The sequence below is a fragment of the Salvelinus namaycush genome, chromosome 13, assembly GCF_016432855.1.
Source record: "Salvelinus namaycush isolate Seneca chromosome 13, SaNama_1.0, whole genome shotgun sequence".
NCBI classification, from domain to species: Eukaryota; Metazoa; Chordata; class Actinopteri; order Salmoniformes; family Salmonidae; genus Salvelinus; species Salvelinus namaycush.
In genome coordinates this window covers 2,167,742-2,194,213 of record NC_052319.1, presented here as the reverse complement: position 1 = coordinate 2,194,213, position 26,472 = coordinate 2,167,742, and the positions used below count along the sequence as shown (strand labels likewise).

The following is a 26,472-nucleotide window of genomic DNA, read 5'->3' as shown; positions in this document are numbered from 1 at the left end:
ACTACGAGTATGATGAGATCAGCCACCCCTACAAACTACCACAACAAGAATAGCTGCATCACTTCCATCATGAAAAAATAACATCATTACTGCCTTTTTGTGTCGTTTGCAATAGCCTACTGTCACAACACAGACAAAGAACTAAGATGGTTCGAAAATATTGAGCACTGAGCAGCAGCTGAAAGGATAACAGACCATCTGTTTTGCCGGGAACCTTTAGCGCCTTAAGTTTTCCAAAATTATGCCACACTTATCACATTTCTCACAGCTGCTCCAGGGCCTCTTGGGTTGAGGAGTCATTCTCTTCATTCTCTTCTATTTATTCTGTTGTAATTCCAGGAATCTTACAACCAGGATTTGGGGAAAATAAGGGAATTTTGAGGAAGTTATTTTGCAACCCTAGTCTAGACCTGTATTCTATCTTCTATTGATCCTGTCAGCACACTGCGGTGTATCACATTTTGTTGACAAAACCAGCACATGATATGCTATTTAGATATTGATATTAACAGCACATTGTGCGATTTTAATAAATACAGAATGACCTAGCATTGAGATGATGGTGGATATAGCCTGGTCACTCACCTGGAGTGACCGTCGAGTTCACCCGACATTATGGCTTCCCATGGGTCCCCGGCCCGACAGGTTGAGGTCCAATGGTCCTCCCATGGGGTTGAAGTGGCTGGGGAGCTGGGTGGGTTCCCTGGCATGGGACTGTAGCTTGGCAGGTAGCCAAATCTATGTTGTTGCTGTTGCGGCTGGGGTCCTTTTTGTCCTCTAGTGATCCCTATGAGGCAGGGCATAGTGGCCCCCGTGCCTTGCCTCATCAACATGCCGTTCTGCTGCAGGAGTCTCCTCTCGCGATGCTAGAAGCTGTAGAGCTCCCGCTGCTGCTGAAAACAGTTTAGCCCCATACTTGTCTGTCCGTACAGTGGATTAATGTATCCTCCTGTATACATTGTATGCATTATGACTGTCTTTCACCTGGGAGTTTAGAGGAGGCTGCAGAGACAGAGAGGATGGGAAACATTTATACTTTTTATCTGTGAAAACAGCCTTCGCAACGTGCAAATTGCAGTGTCCCAAAATAACAGTTACATTTGAAATAGACTGGATGGCACTAAATTCAGAGGTAGAGGGATGGATGGAGAAGAGATTAGGGGACTGAATTTTAATTATTCAGTTTAACTAGCTATAATGGTTAAGACTGGTGGTTAGGAGAGGAGAGAGGGAATGAACTACGCCCACATTAGAAAGGTGGGGAACAGGGAAGTGGTAGGTAACTGGTGCTCGAGAGACACAATGTCTGCTGGTTTCCTTAATTTTCCCCTGGCACTTAACTGATTCATTCACTATGACTGATTGGTCAGAGTGCACATACCTCGTTTAAACTGGTTTAATCTGGTGTGTTGGGGCAGGGTAAAAAAAAAAAAAACTCTGATCATCCACAACCAAGATTTCCCATGACTGATGTTCCCACTCTGCCTAGCCCATCTCTTACCTGCTGTGGGCCATGCAGCCTCTGTTGCAGCTGTAGCCTGAGCTGGTTGGGTGGCAGCCGGAGCTGGTTGGCCATACCAGGCGCTCTTGCCATGTCAGGCCTCTGCGTCATGCCCACACCCCCAAGGAAAGCCCTCCTGGGCGTCACAAAGCCTTCCATGCCATCTGCCCCTGCCATCGCTTAGTGGAACTGGGCTGGGGTTCCAGGGTTGAACGGAGAGGTGTAGCCGGGCAGCTTGGGGTTAATTTTAGATGGGGGTGGCAGCGGGGGGCTGGGAGGGGAACCATTGAGGGATGGAGTTGAAGCAGCCGCCCTGGGGAGAGGAATGGATAGGGTCAATACTGGGTTAATTACAGTCAAACAAACACCCCAGGACCAAACCAATCATTACATCAGGCATGTATTGATGATTAACTGCACTGATGGAAAATAACACTTCTATTGTGCCCTGGACAGGAATCTACAGTGAGTGTAGAAAACATTAAAAACACCTGCTCTTTCCATGACATAGACTGACCAGGTGAAACCTATGATCCCTTATTGATGTCACTTGTTAAATCCACTTCATTCAGTGTAGATGAAGGGGAGGAGACAGGTTAAAGAATCATTTTTAATCATTTTTAAGCCTTGAGAAAATTGATACATGGATTGTGTATGTGTGCCATTCAGAGGGTGAATGGGCAAGACAACAGATGAAGTACCTTTTGAACGGGGTATGGTAGTAGGTACATTTTGAAGGTGTTCTTAGTTGTAGTTCCCGAGGGGCGCGGTGGTCTATGGCACTGCATCTCAGTGCAAGAGGTGTCACTACAGGCTCTGGTTCGAATCCACACCACACTGACCAAATAGTTATTTTGTTGGCATTTACGTATGTCCCCATTACCAGTAAAACATCATAAAAACCTAGTTCTTTCACTTGCTGTGCTTTTTCGTTGTTCATTTGTTCAGTCGTTTCATTCTCAACCACGATTTCTATGGAACGCCGTTGGGTCTTTGCATGTCAACAAAGATACACGTCAATAACACTATTTGACGTGTCAAATAACACTATTTGACTAAACAGGACCTGAATATGACTGTCGCATAATAATTTAACTCGTTCATAATGTTTTTACGTAGTTATTACAGAATCACTCGTATTTCATATGTCACAACGATTCATCGATATGTATGCTATGATGCTGGTAAAGTTGTCTCGCGCACCGACAGTGCTGGTCATTAAAAAAAAGCTAGCTAGCTAGCTCATGAATGCAAACAATGTTCTTCCCCAAAAACATAGCAAAACGACATCTGTTTCAGTAGCTATAATTAGCTAGCAGTCTATCTAAAATAACCCTAATTTATAAGACAGTTCTTAGTTGACTGAGCCACACAGGTCCCGTGTGGCTCAGTTGGTAGAGCATGGCGCTTGCAACGCCAGGGTTGTGGGTTCAATTCCCACGGGGGGACCAGGATGAATATGTATGAAGTTTCCAATTTTTGTAAGTCGCTCTGGATAAGAGCGTCTGCTAAATGACTTAAATGTAAAATGTTGATTAATGGTGGTCAGACCCATCTATGTGAAGCTAGCCACAATAAGGATTAGCCACAATAGTGGACTTTGCGTTTAGCCTTCAAAATAAAAGTATGACATAATTCTACTATTTGTATTAATTTGCATCAGTCAATGACAGTCTTTTATTTTGAAGGCAACCCGCCAATTCCACTATTGTGCCTAATCCTTATTGTGGCTAGCTTCACAACACACAACCCGGTCCGGTCGAGCCTCAGTAGCCAGATGAAGCTAGCTGGCTGCTTATAACGTTATCTTTTTGAAACGGGGTTAAGTAGCTGGCAAGGTATTTATTTTCATTAACTGAAGTTCAATTTCAATAGGCGAACAAGTGGCAACCTAGCTAATACTTACTCACAAGGATTCCTAAATCATTTCTAAGAATAATGAAAATGACTGCATTTTCTACTAGTCATTGTTTTCAGGCTGGTTGTGTTGGGGCTAGCTAGGTACCAAGCTAAAGCTAGCTACCCCAGAAGTTGCGGTCAAACATATTATGCTTTATTACCAACGCGGTATTGTAAACACATCGTTCGTGGCCTGTGTTTTCTTGTTTGCAGACTTTTTTGTACAGCTTTGACAGTGCTACTGTATCTTTTTTGACACGCAAAGACCCAAACAGCGTTCCACAGTATGTATGCATGTTGTGAAGCTTATAGCAGTGACACTATTACTGTGTAACTCCGGTAGGGCAACATCTGAAAATATTGCACTTGGTAGTGTGTACCGGTGCTCAACCTGTCGGCAAAAGCCAACATCACCCACAACAGAGAACGGTTGATTGTCAAGGGCAATGAATTCCATTATCTTGGCTTTAATGGATTTCACCTTTTAAGTTGTCTTGCTGAAATGTTCTTACTCTTTCAAATGACTGCTCAACTTGTTGACTGTTCGATCCACACAGCAGACATTGTGGGCTAGGTTAAGAATCATGTGTAACATGTGTAGCGCAAAATGTTACTTGGGGTCATAACGTTATGTACCTACGTTATATATGTATGCACATCAGCTTTGACATCGGTTTTGCACATCGGTGTTAAACTACACATCGGCCAATACCGATGTTGGCCTTTTTAGCTAATATCGTCCGATTCCGATGTGTTCACCGATATATCGCACATCCCTAGTTGAATGTGTTCCGAAGTGCAACTGACTAGGTATCCCCTTTCTTTGAATTTGTTAACTCAAAGCAGTTGTGTTAGGGAGCATTCAATTAACTTCTTACGACTGAAATCCCGTTAACGGGATCGATATGACAACAGCCAGTGAAAGTGCAGGGCGCCAAATTCAAACAGAGATCTCATAATAAAAATTCCTCAAACATACAAGTATTATACACCATTTTAAAGTTAAACTTGTTAATCCCACCACAGTGTCCGATTTTCAAAAAGGCTTTACGACGAAAGCATACCATGCAATTATGTTAGGTCAGCGCAAAGTCACAGAAAAACACAGACATTTTTCCAGACAAAAAGCAGAAATAAAGGTAAAATTAATCACTAACCTTTGATGATCATCAGATGACACTCATAGGACTTCATGTTACACAATACATGTATGTTTTGTTCGATAAAGTTCAAATTCATATCCAAAAATCTCAGTTTACATTGGCGCGTTATATTCAGTAATGTTTTGCTTCCAAAACATACGGTGATTTTGCAGAGAGCCACATCAATTTACAGAAATACTCAAAATAAACATTGATAAAGGATACAAGTTTTATGCATGGAATTATAGATAAACTTCTCCTTAATGCAACCGCTGTGTCAGATTTCAAAAAAGCTTTACGGAAAAAGCAAACCATGCAATAATCTGAGTACAGTGCTCAGAGACCAAAACAAGCCATACAGATACCCGCCATGTTGTGGAGTCAACAGAAGTCAGAAATAGCATTATAAATATTCACTTACCTTTGATGATCTTCATCAGAATGCACTTCCAGGAATCCCAGTTCCACAATAAATGTTTGGTTTATTTGATAAAGTCCATATATAAAGTCCATATATCCAAATACCTCCTTTTTGTTAGTTCACCTTATCCAAATTCACACGGCGCAGGCACTTAGTTCTGACGACAGTTCCATTACAGTTCGTGGAAACATGTCAAACGATGTATAGAATCAATCTTTAGGATGTTTTTATCATAAATCTTCAATAATGTTTCAACCGGACAATTCCTTTGTCTTTAGAAAGGAAAAGGAACGCAGCTAACTCTCACGGGTGCTCGTGAGACTGAGCTCATGGCATTCTGCCAGACACCTGACTCAATCAGCTCTTATTCTCTCCCCCTTCACAGTAGAAGCCTGAAACAAGGTTCTAAAGACTGTTGACATCTAGTGGAAGCCTTAGGAAGTACAATCGGACCAAATTTTACACTGTATTTTGGATAGGCAAAGACTTGAAAACCTACAAACCTCAGATGTCCCACTTCCTGGTTGGATTTTTTCTCAGGTTTTTGCCTGCCATATGAGTTCTGTTATACTCACAGACATCATTCAAACTGTTTTAGAAACGTCAGAGTGTTTTCTATTCAAATCTACTAATAATATGCATATCTTAGCTTCTGGCCCTGAGTAGCAGGCAGTTTACTCTGGGCACCTTATTCATCCAAGCCATAAGAAGTTAACAGATGAGAGGTGTGTGTGTCGTGCTATACTTGTGAGGACCGAACATAGATAAATTACCTTTCAAGTAAGGACTTTTTGGCATGTGAGGTCCAAAAAGTGGGTCCTCACTTGTTTTCGCTAGTAATGGCACCCTAGAGTCTAATGCATTCAGTTTTGCAAGTTCTCAGAGGACCCCAGCTGCATAGTGGTTATTGAATTGTCTGTGTTTCTCTGTGCCCTTTAACATTTTTTATTGGACGGCAGAGAACAGATGTTTCTGATTAAACCACGGGACGCTGGCTCATGGATTTTTGTGACTGGATACAATCCTCTCCCCATCTTAACTATTGTTGCATCAATATGTTTTGACCATAAGTTTACAATCCAGGGTTACTCTAAGCAGTTTAGTCTCCTGAACTTGCTTAATTTCCACATTATTCATTACAATGTTTAGGGTTTAGTGAATGATTTGTCCCAAATACAATGCTTTTAGTTTTTAGGACTACCTTATTTCTTGCTACGCGTTCTGAAACTTACTGCAGCTCTTTGTCAAGCGTTGCAGTGATTTCATTCGCTGTAGTAGGTGACGTGTATAGTGTTGAGTCATCTGCATACATAGACACACCGGCTTTACTCAGCCAGTGGCAGGTCATGAGTAAAGATTAAATAAAGTAAGGGGCCAAAACAGCTGCCCTAGGGAATTCCTGATTCTACCTGGATTATGTTGGAGGGGCTACTATTTTTAAAGAACATCCTCTGTGGTCTGTTAGAAAGGTAGCGCTCATTCCCCAATATAGTAGGGGGTGTAAAGCCATAACATAAATTTTTCCATTAGCATACTATGGTTGATAATGTCGAAAGCCGCACTGAAGTCTAACAAAACAGCTCCCACAAGCTTAAATTGAAGAGATGGCAAATAGGAGTGGCAATATCGTCCGCGATCATCCTCAGTAATTTTCCAGCCAAGTTGTTTGACCCAGGCGGGTTGTCATGGTTGATAGATTTTTAAAAATCTCTTCCACACTCACTTTAACGGAATTCTAAATTACAATGATTGTCTTCCATAATTTGGTCAGTTATACTTGGATGTGTAGGTTGGGCTTTTTTTGTTTTTATTCACAATGAATGATAGATTACATGTAAAGCCGCTGTACATTTTCCCCCTTTTTGTCCCCCCCCCAGAATTCCTCCAAACCCATTTACAAAGAAAGGCAGTCATTGAGTTACATATCAGAAAACAAAAGTATACAACAATGTTACTTCAATACAAGCAAAAATGTAGTAGCCTAACAATTTCTGGTGATTAGGTGATCCTATTATAGGCCTATAGCAGTAATCTCAAGGGGTGGGGCCAAGAGTACTAATCTGGAAGAAGTGTTTGGAGCTGTTCAAAATAGAATATCATCGGTCCCAGTTGGAATAAAGTGAGTTGGTTGACCCTCAAATGGTATACTTAATGTTCTCTTATTTTAGGAACAGCATCAGATCTTTGAGCCAAAGAGAGGCTAAGGGAGGATTGATAATTTTCCAATCCAATAAAATCATTCTGCGGGCCAACGGAGGCAAAAGCAATGGCATCCAGCTGTCTATTGGTCAAAGAACGATTGTTGTTTGGTACCCCAAAAATAGCAATTTCTGTACTAGGCTGTAAATTTATAACAAATGCTTCAGAAAGGGTTTTAAATATAATGGACCAATAATCTGCCAGATAGGGACAGGACCAGAACATGTGGGTCAGGTCTGCCAAGGGGCCTTTACACCTGTCACATGTACCATCATTATTTGGGTAGAATTTGGATTATCTGGCCTTGCTGAAATGGACACGGTGAAGTACCTTAAACTGTATAAGGCTGAGCCGGGCACAGGAGGAGCTTCCATTTACAGGCACCATTCCAGACTTCATCAGTGATCTCTCCACCACGTTCCTTTTCCCACTCAGATCAGATTTTATTGAGTGACGGGTTATCAAGGGACTTGATTATCTAAAAAATACAGGATATATGTCCCTTTAGTTGAAAAGGTGTTTTCAAAAGGGCATCCAGACCCGATCCTGGTGATAGAATTGGAAAGGTTGGGCTTTGAGTGCAAATAAACTGGCGTATTTGGAAATGCCTAAATGATCTTGAATGGTGTAGATTAAATTAGATTTTTTGCTCTTCGAAATTGGCGAAGGTGCCATCTATATAAAGGTCATTAAACTTGGTAAGGCTATTCCTCTGCCACAACCTGAAAGCTGAATCCAGTTTTCCTGGAAGGAAGAGGTGATTATTACATGCAGTACCTTGAATAGAGAAATCACAGAATTTAAAATGTTGAATTAATTGAGTCCAAATGTAAGTATTGATAACAATTGGATTGGATGTGTAGCGCGAAGCAGAAAAAGGGAGATTGAAGGTGACTAAGGCTGACAAAGAGGAGGAGAAACAGGAATTGGCCTCTGTTTGACATCAGTCAGTTTCTGGGGTGTGAAGCCAGTAAATCATATTTTGTATATTCGCTGCCCAGTAATAATACATAAAGTAATAATACATCTCCCTGGAGGAATGCTTTATGTATTCTTGGATTCCCACCTCCACATAGAAAAAAATATTTAAGGTTATCCACTGAAGTGAAACGACTTTGGTAAAAAAAAAAGAGGGAGACATTGGAAAAAGTACAGAAATCTGGGCAATATATTAATCTTGATACAATCCACTTTACCAGCTAAATTAAAATGGAGAATACTCCATCTCTGAAAGTCCAGTTTAAGTTTGTTAATCAGGGAAGTAAAGTTCTCATCATGGAGGGAGGACAAGGTACGGGTGACATTGATCCGTAGATATTTAAAGCCAGAATTGGACATACGAAATGGAATAGTATGCCTTGGAATTTGTAGTGCTAATTCATTAATAGGAAAGCATTCACTTTTTGAGAAATTCCATTTATAGCCCGAAAACACACCAAACCTATGCAGGTCTGAGATATATAAAAGAAAGTCATCTGCATACAAGGTAACTTTGTGTTCCAGTCCCCATCTGTAGATACCATGTATTGAGGGTGTGGCCTTTAGCTTAATAGAAAGGGGTACTATCGCCAGGGCAAATAAGAGGTGACATTGGACATCCCTGGCATATGGCCCTTGATAATGGGAAATACTGTGAACAAAGTTTTTAAGTACTGATGCCTTGGGTGATGAGTACAACAGTCGGACCCAGGAAATTAAGTTTGCACCAAAGCCAAATTTTCCCATTACAGAGAATAAATATTCCCATTCTACCCTGTCAAATGCCTTCTCCGCATCTAAAGAGAGAACCACTTCAGGAACGTCCGAAGGTGCAGGAGAGTGTATTAAGCACTTAAGCAGACGTATTAAACATTTAAGTAGACGTAAAATGTTAGAAAAGGAGTTTCGACCCTTAATGAACCCTGTCTGATCCGTCGACATGTGTGTTATAGTATTCGAGAGGCAAGCAATTTCGCTAAAATTTTTACATCTGCATCTAAAAGTGAGATCGGTCTGTATGAGTCACACTCAGATCCATCTTTGCCGGGTGAAAAGTGTGATCGACGCCTGTGTCGGGGTTTACGGTAAAAACACTCTGGTCCAGGGCATTTTCAAACATTTCAAGCAGGAGGGGGGCCATTTGGCGCAGAACTTCTTGTAGAATTCAATTGGGTAGCCATCTGGGCCAGGGGATTTCCCACTTTGCATTGCTGTAATTGAATTAATAATCTCTAACTGCAAAGGTTGATCAGTTTCCTCTTCTCTGTTTTAATGGTAGGAGTTTCCAAATTGTCACCATAATCGAATTGTCTTCAGGTGATTTTGACGTGTAAAGATCTGAATCCATAAAAAAAGAAAAAAAGAAGCTATTATTGATTTCAGTACGACTAACTGTTAAGACACCCGAGGTGTTGTGAATTTGAGGGATCATCTGTGAGGCAGATTTGCACTTGAGTTGATGAGCTAGAAGTCGACTAGCCTTTTCTCCATGTCCGTAAATAAAACCGCATGCGCAGAGTAGCTGCTGCTCAGCCTTATCTGTGGATAGTAAATTGTACTGAGTTTGAAGACTCAGCCTTTCTTTGTAAAGTTCTGGTGATGGAGAGGGAGTATTTTTGGTCTCACTCCAGAATTGGGTCGATCAGCTGTTTAATTTTCTGTTTATTGAGAAGAAAGGAATATGAATTGTCAGTCATTAAAAGTTGAGATGACTAAATTAAAACTGGAATAGACATGAACACCCTGTATAAGACCACCGATCATAGCTTGTGACAAAAGGAAAAGCATGTAGCGAAAAGTTTGGCAGAAAACTGTTGAAGTAGAATATGTAACCATCAAATGGTTAATGAAGGCAAACAACTCCCTCCCCCCTGACATAAAACCCTTAAAATAGCACAACAAAATAAACACAGTACAAGATAACTGTCCTATGCTCACCTCTAAGTTGGACCCAAGCTTCCCCAAATAGGGTCAAACTCCACTTAACGTACCCTACACGAGAGGGCTCACAATTATTAAAAGAGTTCTATACAACGGCAGTTTTAAATGGTTTAAACTCAGATGTTGACAGTGTCGTTCAGGTCCATCCTCCATTGGCTTTAACAAACACAAATAGCCACATAAAATGCTTCTGTTGGTCAAGACTAAAGCCCCTAAATTGTGTTAGCCCCTAAATTGTCCACGCCACGCTCACGCGGCCGCACCGTGCAACTGCATCCACGGGTAGTAAAATATGATACTCAGGCGCAGCGCGACCACAACGACTACAGCAGGGAAAGCACTCCACAAACACGAATGCCAAAATATTCCAAAGTTAATGAATCTCCGTAGAGGTGAAAGCTAAATATATCCAAACACCCACTCAAACAAATAAAGGCATTAGTCACATGAAAGCAAATACAAACAAGAAAGTAACCCGAGTTTAACCCTGAGATTGTAGCATTAGCAAATAATGTTCGTTTTTAGAAAGGTCATGTTAAATGACTAGCTAATGCCAATTTAGTTAAAACAAGAACATAAACTCACGTTGTTTACTAGTACCAGCTAAGCTAGTCTTTCAGCCAATGTTACTTACATGGATACAGGACTTCGTTCGGTTGATTTTTAGATGTAGTTAACTAGGTAGTTGTCCATATGTCAAGCTATATCTCCGCTAGCTAGCCACTAGAAATGGTGGAGAAGTGCCTAGTAAAATCCACCGCCATATTCAAATAGCCCAGTCAGTGCTTGAGCACTCCGGTTTTTGTTGTGCGTAGCTAGCCATGCTAGCAAGCCAGCCCAATGTTCCTGTTTGAAATATTCTCAGCCAAGTATAGATGTAATACAGATATTCCTGGGTTCTTCTTTGAGTTAAGCGTTCATCTTTTTGCCATGTAAAAATACATTTTTTTTTGTGTGTATATGTGTGTGTGTATATGTGTGTGTGTGTATGTGTGTATGTATATATGTGTATGTGTGTATGTGTATATGTGTATGTATATATGTGTATGTATGTGTGTGTGTGTGTGTATGTGTGTATGTATATGTATGTGTGTATGTGTGTATGTATATGTATGTGTGTATGTGTATGTATGTATATATGTGTATGTGTATGTATGTATATATGTGTATGTATGTATATATGTGTATGTATGTATATATGTGTATGTATGTATATATGTGTATGTATGTATATATGTGTATGTATGTATATATGTGTATGTATGTATATATGTGTATGTATGTATATATGTGTATGTATGTATATATGTGTATGTATGTATGTATGTGTATGTATACGTGTATGTATACGTGTATGTATACGTGTATGTATACGTGTATGTATACGTGTATATATGTGTATGTATACGTGTATATATGTGTATGTATACGTGTATATATACGTGTGTATATATGTGTATGTATATATACGTGTGTATATATGTGTATGTATATATACGTGTGTATATATGTGTATAAATATACGTATACACATGTATATACGTGTATGTATATATATGTATAAATATACGTGTATATATATGTACACACGTATGTATACATATATACACATGTGTATATATGTGTAATAATCTGTCTGTAAACAATTGTTGGAAAAATGACTTGTGTCATGCACAAAGTAGATGTCCTAACCGACTTGCCAAAACTATAGTTTGTTAACAAGAAATTTGTGGAGTGGTTGAAATTAGTTTTAATGACTCCAACCTAAATGTATGTAAACTTCCGACAACTTCAACTGTAGGTCACCCAGAAATATATACTTCACTGTGGATATCACATACATTATCAAGCATTTCACACATATTATCCATATACTGATTATTAGCACTTGGTGGTCTATAGCAGCTTTTCACCAGAATGGCCTTTAGGTGAGGTAGATGAACCTGTATCCAGTTTTCTTCAACAGTACTTGATATGAGATCCTCCCTTAGCTTTACTGGAATGTGGCTCTGAATATAGACCGCAACACCAACCCCATTGGCATTTCTGTAGATGTTAAAACCATGTTTTGCTATCTAAGTGCGTTTCAGAGATAGTCAGTATATGAATGTCATCTGTTACTAGCAAGTTATTGATTTCACATGCCTTGTTTCTTAGGCTACATATGTTATTAAGGTGGGTGATTTGTAGCACTTTTCTGTGATGCCTGATTGTTTTGATTTCTTTACTGAGCGGCTTATCAGAAGTAGACAAGACAGAGATATATATGTTTGAGCTGATGGTGCAGGGTGAGCTGCATACAGCAAACTTCCTACTTGGGCACACCGCCTCAGTGCTAACAGTATAACTCTGGTTAATAGACAGACGATTACTGTGTACAATAGCTATATGATCGACAGAAGCATTCAGGGGACTTAGACGGACATATTCTAGCTGAAGGGCTTGACTAACCTGTGCCCCCGCACATTGACTCTGTACCGGTAGCCCCTGTATATAGCCTCGTTAGTTATTTTGTTTCTCTTAAATTTTTTGTTTTTCGATTTTCTTTTGTTTCTTTTTATTTATTTATCGTTTACTTCAGTTTATTTAGTAAATACTTTATTAACACTTATTTTTTCTTACAAGCCCTTAACCAACAATGCAGTTAAGTATGTCACTGTAAGGTCTACACCTATTCGGTGCATGTGACAAATACAATTTGATTTGTTGTTTTTAGTCCCACCCTTCAGCTCCACTCAACCCCTCCAACACCATACATTTTTTATTTCTATTAGAAATTCACTACCGGTCAAATATTTTTGAACACCTACTCATTCAAGGGTTTTTCTTTATTTATACAATTTCTACATTGTAGAATAATAATGAAGACACCAAAACTATGAATAACACATATGGAATCATGTAGTAAGCAAAAAGTGTTAAACAAATCAAAATATATTTTATATTTGAGATTCTTCAAAGAAGCCACCCTTTGCCTTGAAGCCAGCTTTGCACACTCTTGGCTTACTCGCAACCAGCTTCATGAGGTAGTCAACTGGAATGCATTTCAATTAACAGGTATGCCTTGTTAATTTGTGGAATTTCTTTCCTTAATGCTTTTGAGCCAATCAGTTGTGTTGTGACAAGGAAGGGGTGGTATATAGAAGATAGCCCTATTTGCTAAAAGACCAAGTCCATATTATGGCAAGAACAGCTCAAATAAGCAAAGAGAAACTACAGTCCATTATTACTTTTACAGCCTCAGAAATGGCAGCCCAAATAAATGCTTCAGAGTTCAAGTAACAGACACATCTCAACATCAACTGTTCAGAGGGGACTGTGAATCAGGCCTTCATGGTTGAATTGCTGCAAAGAAACCACTACTAAAGGACACCAATAAGAAGAAGACTTGCTTGGGCCAAGAAACTCGAGCAATTGACATTAGACCAGTGTCCTTTGGTCTGGAGTCTAAATTGGAGATTTTTGGTTCAAACCGCCATGTCTTTGTGAGACGCGGTGTGGGTGAACAGATGATCTCCGCATGTGTATTTCCCACCGTAAAGCATGGAGGAGGTGGTGTTATGGTGTGGGGGTGCTTTGCTGGTGACACTGTCTGATGTATTTATAATTCAAGGCACACTTAAACAGCATGGCTACCACAGAATTCTGCAGCGTTACGCCATCGCATCTGGTTTGGGCTTAGTGGGACTATCATTTGTTTTTCAACAGGACAATGACCCAACACACCTCCAGGCTGTGTAAGGGCTATTTTACCAAGAATGACAGTGATGGAGTGCTGCATCAGATGACCTGGCCTCCACAATCACCCGTTCTCAACCAAATTGAGATGGTTTGGGATTTGTCGGACCGCAGAGTGAAGGACAAGCAGCCAAAAAGTGCTCAGCATATGTGGGAACTCCTTCGACTGTTGGAAAAGCATTCCAGGGGAGACTGGTTGAGAGAATGCCGAGAGTGTGCAAAGCCGTCATGGCAAAGGGTGGCTACTTTGAGGATTATAAAATATATTTTGATTTGCTTAACACATTTTTGCTTACATCCTGATTCCGTATGTGTTATTTCATAGTTTAGATTTTTTCACTATTATTATAGAATGTAGAAAATAGTCAATAAGAACAGCCCTTGAATGAGTAGGTGTGTCCAAACTTTTTACTGGTACTGTATTTGGAGTATTCATCAAAATAAGATGAATCCAGATTGATTTAGTTGGATCGTTATGATTCTGCCGTGTAGGCTTAGTTGATACAGGTTTAGCTCCGAGCAAATACCTTTCAACGTATCTGGCACTGGTGTCCTCCAATCAATATTAAAATCAACCAAAATGAATAGTTCATATTTGCCGTACTTAACACACTGCTTTCATCCAAGCTGCTTGCGCGCATCAATGAACTGCTGCATTGTCAGGCACTGCTGCATTGTCCTGCCTCTCCCATATCCTCATTCGATTTTAGAAGCATATACCCATGTGGCTGACAGCAATCTAGCTAGCTAAATGTCCATGAATGTTTCATGTGTTTTGACCTGGATGTCCTGATCACGTCTGTTGTGGATGGACAAAATCAACATGCGGACGCACGTGTGTGCCTGGACTAGTCAGCATGATAGATAGCAATTAAGATAAATTGTTACGAGAACATGAGGGTGAAACACTCCTACTAGTGTCAGCTGTTTATTATGACCAAGGCCCACATTTAAGAACGACTTGCTTAGGGACAGAGGCAGCAAGAGATACAGAACCACTTACATTTCCCTAGGTAAATATCACAACACCCCCACCTCTGCCTATTCTGTCCGATCTGTAAACATTATAACCAGACAGACACATCAGAGTCCATTACAGGATTATTCAACCAAGTCTTAGAAATTACCAGAATGTCCACTTTGGATTGAGAAGCCAGAATTTCCATGAACAAATCGAAGACCATATCTGCGGGATTTTAGGTCAGATGGAGTCTCTAATACAGCATTACTATGATCAATACTTAACCCCTTATTTGAAAATACCTTGGGATTGATTTGAATTGATATAGGTACAATATTGTCAAGAACTGAACCATAGGGCCTATGCCTCAAGCAAGGACGTGGGTTAAAACAGAGTTACCTGTTGCGGGCCTGCAGCATGGCCTGCAGCATGATTACATGCATTACATGGCATGTACTATGACTGCGACAGCTCCCGTGTTCTGGCGTAAAAACGGTAGGAAGCAGCCTTGTAATGTCCTGTACCCGAGCCCCAGGATAGCACAATGTATTTGCCCTGGGAACCGAGTGGTTTCTCAGCATAGAGCTGCCGATTTTATAACGGCTGGTGAGATTGCAGGAGGTCTGGCAGTTTTTGCGCCTTGAACCTAACACAAAACCCATTGTGGTTTACGGAGGGGCCGGTGCGTCAGACACCCTCAAGGTCCGGTGATCCGAGGCAGAATAGGGGACGATAGCGCTGGATCTTTCAAAGCCAGGAGAGCTAATATTTTCGGCAACTGGATGTGAGTCGGGCTTACTCGCCATAGGTTGCTTCCCTCCATTTGGCCAATGGCAGGTGACGTGCTTCCATGGTTGGGCAGCTGGAATTGTGACAGTATCAGGGGAGTGGGAGACTTCTTCGGGAAGGGGTCTCTGGAAGGCGTTGGTGTTGATACTCTCAGCAGGCGTCCAGCCTGTGGTGGCTTTCCCCAGTAGATTGTGCAAGTTCTTAATCTGTTTGCTCAGAGTAGCCACTTCTCTATAGCCCTCAGCGAGTGAACAGTTGTTGCATTGGAACTCTGATGTGTCTACATTGTCCCGGAAGAGAGCTTAGTATATACAGCTCCTGCAACGCACAAAATGCCCAATTTTTCCTCTTTACGGCGAAGCCTCCTTGAGAAGAGACACAGCAACTTAATCCGTGTCGCAGAGATAATGATTTATAGGCAGAGTAGAAAAATAAGAGACAATAACTGATGTATTTTTCCAGACCTACAGTGCCTTCAAAGTTTTCTGACCCCTTGACTTTTCCCACATTTTGTTACGTTACAGCCTTACTCTAAAATGGATTAAATAAACTATTTTCCTCATCATTCTACATACAATACCCCATAATGACAAAGCGAAAACAGGTTTTTAAACATTTTTGCAAATGTATTAAAAATAAAAAAACAGATCCTTTTTTGCATATGTATTTAGACCCTTTGCTATGAGACTCGAAATTGAGCTCAGGTGCATCTTGTTTCCATTGATCATCCTTGAAATGTTTCTACGACTTGATTGGAGTCCACCTGTGGTAAATTGGATTTATTGGACATGATTTGGAAAGGCACACACCTGTCTATATAAGGCCCTACAGTTGACAATGCATGTCAGTGCAAAAACCAAGCCATGAGGTCGAAGGAATTGTCCGTAGAGCTTCGAGACAAGATTGTGCCACTTCTATGCTTAAATAACTGGAAGTCATTGGTTATTCCATCCATCTAGCAGAGCAATCTGTCCAATGCTGCATTGCCCTACTGCTGTCTGAGCCACCCATTCCTCCCAGTTAAACAAAGCAGGGCCTACAGGAGGGAAACCACTGACCAACCACCAGCACTGGGAAATCCTCTAATTCCCAAACAACGAAATATACTGTAGTTTGGACCTATCTGGATGCCTAAGTGACAGATGGAAATACAACCATGTTTGTGGGATAGTTTATTTGGATCCCCAATCCCCATTTAGCTGGAAGCTGCTCTTCCGGGAGTCCGCAAAAAACAAACATTAGGCCTAGATAGTAATACTTATAGGAAAGGTGTATGTTTGTGAGCTTGTTTGTAATTATAACTGCTTGTGTGTTTACCTTCTCTAAATGCCAGGGATCAAGTTCGTTTTGACTAAGTGCGTGTCTTTGCCTCTGTGTCTGTGTATGGGTGTCGTAGTGTAGGCCCTGTGAGATAGTGTAGCAGTGCTAGCTAGCCAGGCCCTAGTCTAGCCTGCTGTATCACTGAGAAGGCCGTAATCGCCACTGCTGGCTTTATCTGCAGGTTACCCCCCCTTTGTTCCAGCCAGCCAATGTAAAAATAGGAGCAGTTGACCTGTGACTCAACACACACACACACACACACACACACACACACACACACACACGTTACAGAGGGTCAAAGATCGTACCCCCAAACATGCTAACCGCTCCTGTTATTGATAATGGTGAGAGGTAAGCATGTCTTGGGGGTAGGATTTTTGACCCTCTGTAACTTTCTCACTCAGCGTTGTTCACGATTCATTCAGGATTATCTACAATCACGTCCTCTGCATCCAATTTGCTGTCATGTGTTAGTGTTTAGAGTTTGTTATAACCAATTTATTGATGTGTTTATGATATGCTGTAGCTCGTGCCCTATTTCAAAGGGATTAGTTTGGCTGGTGAAGGTCGGGTAATGCAATTATTTGCACGAGCATAAAACACCACATCTGTCATTTGTATATGGCAGGAGAGTAACAATTCCAGCCAGAATAATGTACTGTTTTTTGTCGAACTCCATGGTCCTCTGATAATATTAGTCCGGTGTGAATCAACATCCCTGTATTTTGGGATAAACGTCTGAGTTTGACAGGTGTTGCTCGAGGTTTGCACAAGAAAACAATAACTGATTTGATAAATTGAACTAAGTGCTGCGCATAAGCTATATGTGATTGGACTACCAATTTCATAGTGAATGCTTTTGTTTATGTGTTTTGTGCGTATGAATTGTGTATTGCCAAATGTATGAGTCAAAAATATTGAGCCTATTTAATGCAACCCTTACTGTTAATTGATCGCAAAGCAGCATGCAACTGACCTAAACGTTTGGAAATGACAATTTAACTTTGTCATCCATAGCCTTAAAATGCATCTCAAGTGCAATTGCACTGTTCAGCTCACAACTGAAGGCTGGGGTCCTAATATCCTAATGATTATGATCACACTTCCTCAATTCTAATAATATTGCGACACTATAGAAAGATGGTTTGGTATGGTTTAGAAACTTGGGAACCAAGCTGGAGTTATCCGTGTGTCCCTATCACCTGGACATGTTGAAATACTGTATCTTCACGCCTAGAATAAAAACATCCAGGCTTCCGTCATAACTGTAAATTCATTGGCGGGGGGGGGGGATCCCTTCCGAATCGTCCTCTGGAATAACGGGCATTCTGGAGTAAAATTACATAACCAATGTTCTCTAGTAATACTAGTCCTGTGCGTATAGGTCTTTGGTGACATGCATACATGTGTCACGTAAAGAGAGCAAGGGTTGACGGAATAGGGAATGTTTTTCTTAAACAAATGAGGGATTTCGGTAACAGTACTTTTCAGTCAGAAGTGGCTATGACTATGTCCAGAATTGTAGGTTTTACACTAGCTAGTACATTTTGGGCTAATAACTGATATGTCATGAGAAAAAGTTTTTTTTTATGCGGCAGTTCCTATTCAAATATTTTCTCTCCCTTTCCTCTCCCTCTCACCCCTCCTCTCCCTCCTCAGATCTACTACACAGGGAAGTACCAGAGCCTGGGCATCAAGCAGGGTGGTCCGTCGGCAGGTAAATGGGTGGAACTGCCCATCACCAAGTCACCTAAGATCGTCCAGTTCTCGGTGGGCCACGACGGCTCGCACGCCCTGCTGGTGGCAGAGGATGGCAGCGTGTTCTTCACTGGCTCCGCGAGCAAGGGAGAAGATGGAGAGTCCAGTAAGTATGGATGTGAACACACACCTACTCAGACAAGAACACGCGTACATTACAGCACACACACCAATAAGTCATGATATAAGATTATTCAACGGGAGAGGGAAGGGAAAAGGCACTGTATTCAGAATAATCTCCAACCAACTTTGTGCGCCTCTTGCATAGAGATGATTCTCTAACGTTTTGTTTCTACTCTTCAGCCAAGAGCCGGCGCCAGCCGAAGCCCTACAAGCCCAAGAAGATGATGAAGATGGAGACCAAGACGGCGGTGAACACGGCCTGCAACAACGGCAGCAGCAGCATCGTCACCAAGGATGGAGAGCTATACATGTTCGGCAAGGACGCTATCTACAGCGACAGCACCTGTGAGTGGGATAGAGACTAGGGAAAGGGTACATTTGGGTTGTGTTGGCTAGTGCAAATGTTAATTTGTGTTAGTGATGCTGATGAACTTGAGTGGGACAGAGAGGGTTAATCTGGGTAGTGATCATTCGTGCAAATGTTCACGTCTGAAATATTACAACATAAAGCTGTCAAAGTAAGCTTTTGAAAAGCCATGTTGGTTTGATAAGGGTCTTTTATAGCCTGGAAATGTTGATAGATTTCAGCTCAGTTTAGTGAAATGTACCATGATTCAAGTCAGGATAAAGCTAGGTCTTTAACAGTCACTATACATTATCAATGTTTTCTCCTTTCTTTTGTGCCCCCTTCAGGCCAGGTGTCAGACCTGAAGGGTCACATTGTAACCCAGGTAGCCATGGGGAAGGCCCACACCTGTGTCTTGACTAAGAGTGGAGAGGTCTGGACGTTTGGGGTCAACAACAAGGGCCAGTGTGGCCGAGAAACAGGGGCCATGAACCAGGCGGGGAAAGGTAACATGCATGACGGACACACACATGAGCATGCACGAGCACAGAAATTACCACACAACACAAACAAACTTCAATATACCGTATGCACACCAAACACCTCTTTCTTTGCATGTATATATTGTGTATTTTGCGTTCATCACCCATTCATGTGAACATCTTCTCTAACCCCTGTAGCATTTGGCGTGGAAAGCATGGCAACGGCCATGGATGAGGACCTGGAGGATGAGCTGGAGGAGAAGGAGGAGAAGAGCATGATGTGCCAGCCGGGCATGCACAAGTGGAAGCTGGATCAGTGCATGGTGTGCACCGTGTGTGGAGACTGCACCGGCTACGGAGCCAGCTGTGTCAGCAGCGGACGGCCCGACAGAGTACCCGGAGGGTAAGGAAACTTGACGAAGAGGCAGACACACACACCCACCATTCACTAGTTGGTCTATCTTTGTTAAGAGAAAGTACATTTATGTTTGGGTCTACGGGCGGTAGGTAGCCTAGCAGTTAAGAGCGTTGGGCCAGTAACTGAAAGGTTGCTGGTTGGAATCCCCGAGCAGAATCGGTAAAATATTCTGTCCATGTGCCCTTGAGCAAGTCACTTAACCCTAATTGTTCCTGTAAGTCGCTCTGGATAAGACCGTCTGCTAAATGACTAAAATGTAAAATGTATGTTTTCATGATTAGGGTTTTTTGGCACGTCTATTTGTTAGTACCTTGTGCTCTGTCTTTACAAATCAGTAAGCTGTAGACCACACTATTTACCAAGAGTTTTTATATTTTTCGTAGCTGTCTATTTACTACCACAAACCGATGCTGGCACTAAGACGGCACTCAACGAGCGGTATAAGGCCATAAGCAAACAAGAAAATGCTCATTGAGGCGGCGCTCCTAGTGGCCGGGAACTTGAATGCAGGGGAACTTAAATCCGTTTGACCTCATTTCTACCAGCATGTTAAATGTGCAACCGGAGGATAAAAAACTCGAGACCACCTTTCTCCACACACAGAGACGTGTACATAGCTCTCCCTCGCCCTCCTTTTGGCAAATCTGACCATAACTCTATCCACCTGATTCCTGCTTGCAAGCAAAAACTAAAGCAGGAAGTACCAGTGACTCGGTCAATACGGAAGTGGTCAGATGACACAGATGCTAAGCTACAGGACTGTTTTGCTAGCACAGGTCAACATTCACAAGGCTGCAGGGCCAAAAGGATTACCAGGATGTGTACTCTGAGCATGCGCTGACCAACTGGCAAGTGTCTTCACTGACATTTTCAAGCTGTCCGTGACCGATTATGTAATACCAGCATGTTTCAAGCAGACCACCATAGTTCCTGTGCCCAAGAACACCACGGTAACCTACCTAAATGAGTACCTAAAGTCGGAAGTTTACATACACTTAGGTTGGAGTCATTAACTCGTTTTTCAACCACTCCACAAATTTCTTGTAGACAAACTATAGTTTTGGCAAGTCGGTTAGGACATCTACTTTGCATGTCACAAGTAACTTTTCCAACAATTGTTTAAAGACAGATTATTTCACTTATAATTAACTGTATCACAATTCCAGTGGGTCAGAAGTTTACATACACTAAGCTGACTGTGCCTTTAAACAGCTTGGAAAATGCCAGATATTGTCATGGCTTTAGAAGCTTCTGATAGGCTGATTGACATAATTTGAGTCAATTGGAGGTGTACCTGTGGATGTATTTCAAGGCCTACCTTCAAACTCAGTGCCTCTTTTATTGACATGGGAAAATCAAAAGAAATCAGCCAAGACCTCAGAAAAAAAGTGTAGTCCTCCACAAGTCAGGTTAATCCTTGGAAGCAATTTCCAAATGCCTGAATGTACTGCGTTCATCTGTACAAACGATAGTACGCAAGTATAAACACCATGGGACCACGCAGCCGTCATACCGCTCAGGAAGGAGACGCATTTTGTCTCCTAGAGATGAGCATACTTTGGTGCGAAAAGTGCAAATCGATCCCAGAAGATGCTGGACGAAACAGGTACAAAAGTATCTAAATACCACAATAAAACAAGTGCTATATCAACATAACCTGAAATGCCACTCAGCAAGGAAGAAGCCACTGCTCCAGAACTGCCATAAAAAAGCCAGACTGCGGTTTGTAACTGTTCATGGGGACAAAGATTGTACTTTTTGGAAAAATGTCCTCTGGTCTGATGAAACAAAATAGAACTGTTTGGCAGTAATGACAAATTATGTTTGGAGGGAAAAGGGGGAGGCTTGCAAGCCGAGGAACACCATCCCAAACGTGATTTGAATGCTGATCAGATTCACTGATATTTGTCTCTGTGTGTTTGTATGCTTTGTCTTGTCTGGTGGATGTCTGTCTGTCTTTGTATGTTTGTATTGATGTTTTGTCTGTGTTTCTCTCTCCCTCTCTCCCACTCAGTATCTGTGGCTGTGGTTCTGGGGAGTCTGGCTGCTCAGCGTGTGGCTGCTGCAAAGCCTGCGCCAGGGAGCTTGATGGACAGGAGGTCAGACAGAGGGGCATCTTCGACGCTGTCAAGGAGATGATACCACTAGATCTACTACTAGGTACACCACACAATAACAGTTGTTCAATATATCTGCGTGTTCATGTTTGTTGTACTCATTCTCAATCAGTCACAACCTTTTTCACACTGTATGTAGTTTCTTCAGAAAGTATTCACACCCCTGGACTTACTCCCTGAATTCAAAATTGATTAAATTTTTTCTCTCTCACCCGTCTACACACAATACCCCATAATGACAAAGTTAATTAAAAAAAAAAAGAAGACATTTTTGCAAATGTATTGAACATCTCATTTACATAAGTATTCACACCCCTATGTCAATACATGTTAGAATCAACTTTGGCAGAGATTACAGCTGTGAGTCTTTCTGTGTAAGTCTATAAGAGCTTTGCACTTCTGGATTGTACAATATTTGCCCGTAATTCTTTTCAAAATACTTCAATCTCTGTGAAATTAGTTGTTGATCATAGCTAGCCAACCATTTTCAAGTCTTGCCATATATTTTCAAGCAGATTTAAGTAAAAACTATCTCGGCCACTCAGGAACATTCACTTTCTTGGATAGCAACTCCAGTGTAGATTTAGCTATGTTTTTTAGGTTATTGACCTGGTGAAAGGTCAATTCCTCTCCCAGTGTCTGGTGTAAAGCAGACTGAACCAGGTTTTCCTCTATGATTTTGCTTGTGCTTAGTTCCATTCCGTTTACTTTTTATCCTGAAAAACTCCACAGTCCTTAATGATTACATGCATACCCATAACATGATGCAGCCACCACTATAATTGAAATGTGGAGAGTGGTACTCAGTAATGTGTTGTATTGGATTTGCCCCAAACATGCCACTTTTTATTCAGGACATTTTTTGCAGTGTTACTTTAGTGCCTTGTCGAAAACAAGATGCATGTTTTGGAATATTTTTAATCTGTACAGGCATCCTTTTCACTCTGTCAATTAGGTTAGTATTGTGGAGTAACAAACATGTTGTTGATCCTGTATCTTTGTAGTGACTGGGTGTATTGATACATCATACAAAGTGTAATTAATAACTTCACCATGCTCAAAGGGATATTCAGAGTCACATTTTTTTTCTTTTTTCCCATCTACCGATAGGTGCCCTTTATGGGGCATTGGATAATCTCTCTGGTCTTTGTGGTTGATTCTGTTTTTGTATGTGTTGGGTACAGAAATGAGGTGGTCATTCAAAAATCACTTTAGAAAGTATTATTGCACACAGTGCAATTTATGTGACTTAAGGACATTTTTACTCCTGAACATTTAGTCTTTCCATAACAAAGGGGTTGAATACTTATTAACTCAAGATATTTCAGATTAATTTTTTTAATTACGCTGAACAAAAATATAAACGCAACAGAAATTATCCATACGCACAAAAAGCTGATTTCTCTCAAAAATCTCTTTGCATTTCTTCTTTGCCAAGATAATCCATCCAAATGACAGGTTTGGCATATCAAGAAGCAGATTAAACAGCATGATCATTACACAGGTGCATCTTGTGCTGTGGATAATAAAAGGCCACTCTAAAATGTGCAGTTTTGTCACAACACAAAGCTCAGATGCATGTTTGGAATGTTCTGGATCGTGTACGACAGCGTTTTCCAGTTCCTGCATATATCCAGCCACTTCGCACAGCCATTGAAGAGGAGTGGCACAACATTCCATTGGCCGCAGTCAACAGCCTGATCAACTTTGCAAAGGAGATGTGGCAAATGGTGGTCACACCAGATACTGACTGGTTTTCTGATCCATGCCCCAACCTTTTTCTTTTAAGGTATCTGTGACCAACAGATGCGTATCTTTATTCCCAGTCATGTGAAATCCGTAGATTAGGGCCTAATGCATTTATTTAAATTGACTGAGTGCCTTATATGAACTGTAACTCAGTAAAGTCTTTGAAAATGTTGCGTTTTTATATTTTTGTTGAGTATAATTTGTAAATATTTTGAAAAACATCATTCCACTTTGACATTATAGGGTACTGTGTATAGGCCAGTGACAACAAATCAAAATTGAATCCAGTTTAAATTCAGGCTGTAACACAACAAAATATGTAAAATGTCAAGGGGTGTGTGAATACTTACTGAAGGCACTCTGTCACAGGTTACAAGCCATTACTGTTGTCTGCTTCTTTTATTTCTATTTTGTCTGTCATTCCATGTCAGCATACTGCTTTACCATAGCTACATGTCTCAGCCAATGTTTTCCCGAAACCAGGCGCCAGCCAAATAACAGCATAGAGGTAACTCATGTAACCACGGTTCTGTCTGCTATTTGCGGTTAGGACAAACAGAGAAATTTCAGTTTTCTTTCCAACGATAACGGGGAAAAAATGAGGCCCTCCGTTGAATTTTTAATTCCCGATGTGGCCCTTGAGCCGCAATTACTGCCCTGCCTTAGACCAGCGATTTTTAGCTGGTGATTTGGGTCGCAGGAAGTTTTGAATGGGTCACCGGTGTCTGTGTAAAAAATATGTATTCCCCGATCTGAATTTAACACTAAATCCGCCGCAGGCCAATGGCCTAAAAAAATATCAGCCCCCAAAAAATGCTACGTCCAGCACCTTCCCTGACTTCCTAAATGTTTGTATTTTACACTTCTCATTTGTCAGAAATCACAAACAGAAAATTGTTTAGAACCTTTTTTCACACCTATTCCTAACTTAACCCACCAAGACAATGTGCTGTAGGACATTGGTACCCAGCCAGGCGCTAATGCGTCTTTCTCTTCTCTTCTCACTGAATGAATGACAAATTGTTGAATGGGCTGTAATTTTGCACCTTTAAAATCGAATTTAAATGAAGCCTAACTGAATGATAAGGAGGGTAAAGAGGTTGATTTAATTTAGATAATACTATAGTGTCATGATGAGTTTGTTATGTCTATTTATCAGCAGCAAACAATTTGACAGTGCTCCTTGGGGGTTGATTTCCATTCTCTTAAGTTTTACTTTGTAAAAAGAAACCGTTATGGAACTGTTTTATTTACTCTAACTCTTAATAAGCTAATTTATTGTAAGGGCAACAAGAACATGCTACTTGTTGCAGTAGGCCTTTAGAATAATGTAAAACATATATCCTTGACTCTATCCAGCAAAGCAAACGATGCCAGCCCACTGAATGAATGAGAAATAGACCGAATGGGCGATAATTGTCCAAGTTCCTTCACAATTGAATTTAAATGATTTTTAACTGAATGATGAGGGTGAAGAGGTGGATTTCATTTCGAACAGTAATAGTGTAATGATGAGTTTGTTATGCCTATTTATCATGTTAATATTTTGACCGAGCACCTTGCGGGTTGATATTGTTCTTGACTGTTTTATTTACTGTAGCTCCATCACTAATCCAATGTATTGTAAGGGAAATTAAAACATCCTGTCTTGTAGTAGGCCTTTAGGTTAATGCAAAACATATCCAACTCTATCCAAGTTGATGAGCGGGAAAGAAACGATGCCAGTCAGCCTTCACAGCCGGTCCATCAACTATACCAAAACTAATTTCACACATAGTAAGAGTTAGCCTATAGACTAAATTTAAATTGACAATCTGATCAGTGACAATATTAGACCTATCAGTTGTCAAATTGTACGTGAAGAAATGGGCACATCTTGTAATTTACATGGAGAGGAGCATCACTTAATCAAATCCTCCTTCAGAGTCACATGCAGGTAAAACATTTTGATTACTATATAGTATCAGAAAGAGCATGTTCGGCGGTTTCTGTTGCACTTACCTTTGACAAATAACTCTCATAATTCAAGAGGCGCAGCTCTATTTCCAAATGTCTACTTTTTCCTAGATATCCGTGTTGTCCATGCATTCAGTACATGACCACTCGCACAGCAGCATTGTTATGGCTACTAAGCAATTAGTAATAGTAACATGATGAATGTAAAATTAAATATGCTATTTATTTATGATATTCATCCTTTACAATTGTCATTGTACTGGTGCTTTTGTTTAGGAATACAGCAAATCATTTCACATATCTTTTTAATCTACTTTGTCAAAAGAGGCTGTAACTGGACTTTATTAATTACTATACATATATTACTAATTGAATCTACAAATAAGTTTGTTCAAATGGATTACACTGTAATGTTTTTATTGTAAGGGAAGCTAAAATAGGCTGTAGGCCTATGTTTTTTCTAGGAATTTGTAGAATTATACATAACATACCCGTGACTCTATATATATATATATTAGAGGTCGACCGATTATGATTTTTCAATGCCGATACCGATTATTGGAGGACAAAAAAAGCCGATACCGATTAATCGGCCGATTTATTTAAAAAAAAAAAGAGGTTTTTTAAAATATAT

At 40.7% G+C, this 26,472-nt stretch overlaps 1 protein-coding gene across 1 annotated transcript in view; it reads left to right on the top strand.

Annotated features, from left to right (window-relative positions):
* The window catches only part of LOC120058172 (E3 ubiquitin-protein ligase MYCBP2), a 286,250-nt gene that overhangs the window by 81,017 nt on the left and 178,761 nt on the right, over positions 1-26,472 (top strand). The window contains exons 12-16 of the mRNA XM_039006646.1: positions 18,549-18,753; positions 18,951-19,115; positions 19,464-19,622; positions 19,797-20,001; positions 22,031-22,176. Coding sequence (XP_038862574.1) covers positions 18,549-18,753; positions 18,951-19,115; positions 19,464-19,622; positions 19,797-20,001; positions 22,031-22,176 — 880 coding nt within the window. The remainder of the gene's footprint in view (positions 1-18,548; positions 18,754-18,950; positions 19,116-19,463; positions 19,623-19,796; positions 20,002-22,030; positions 22,177-26,472) is intronic.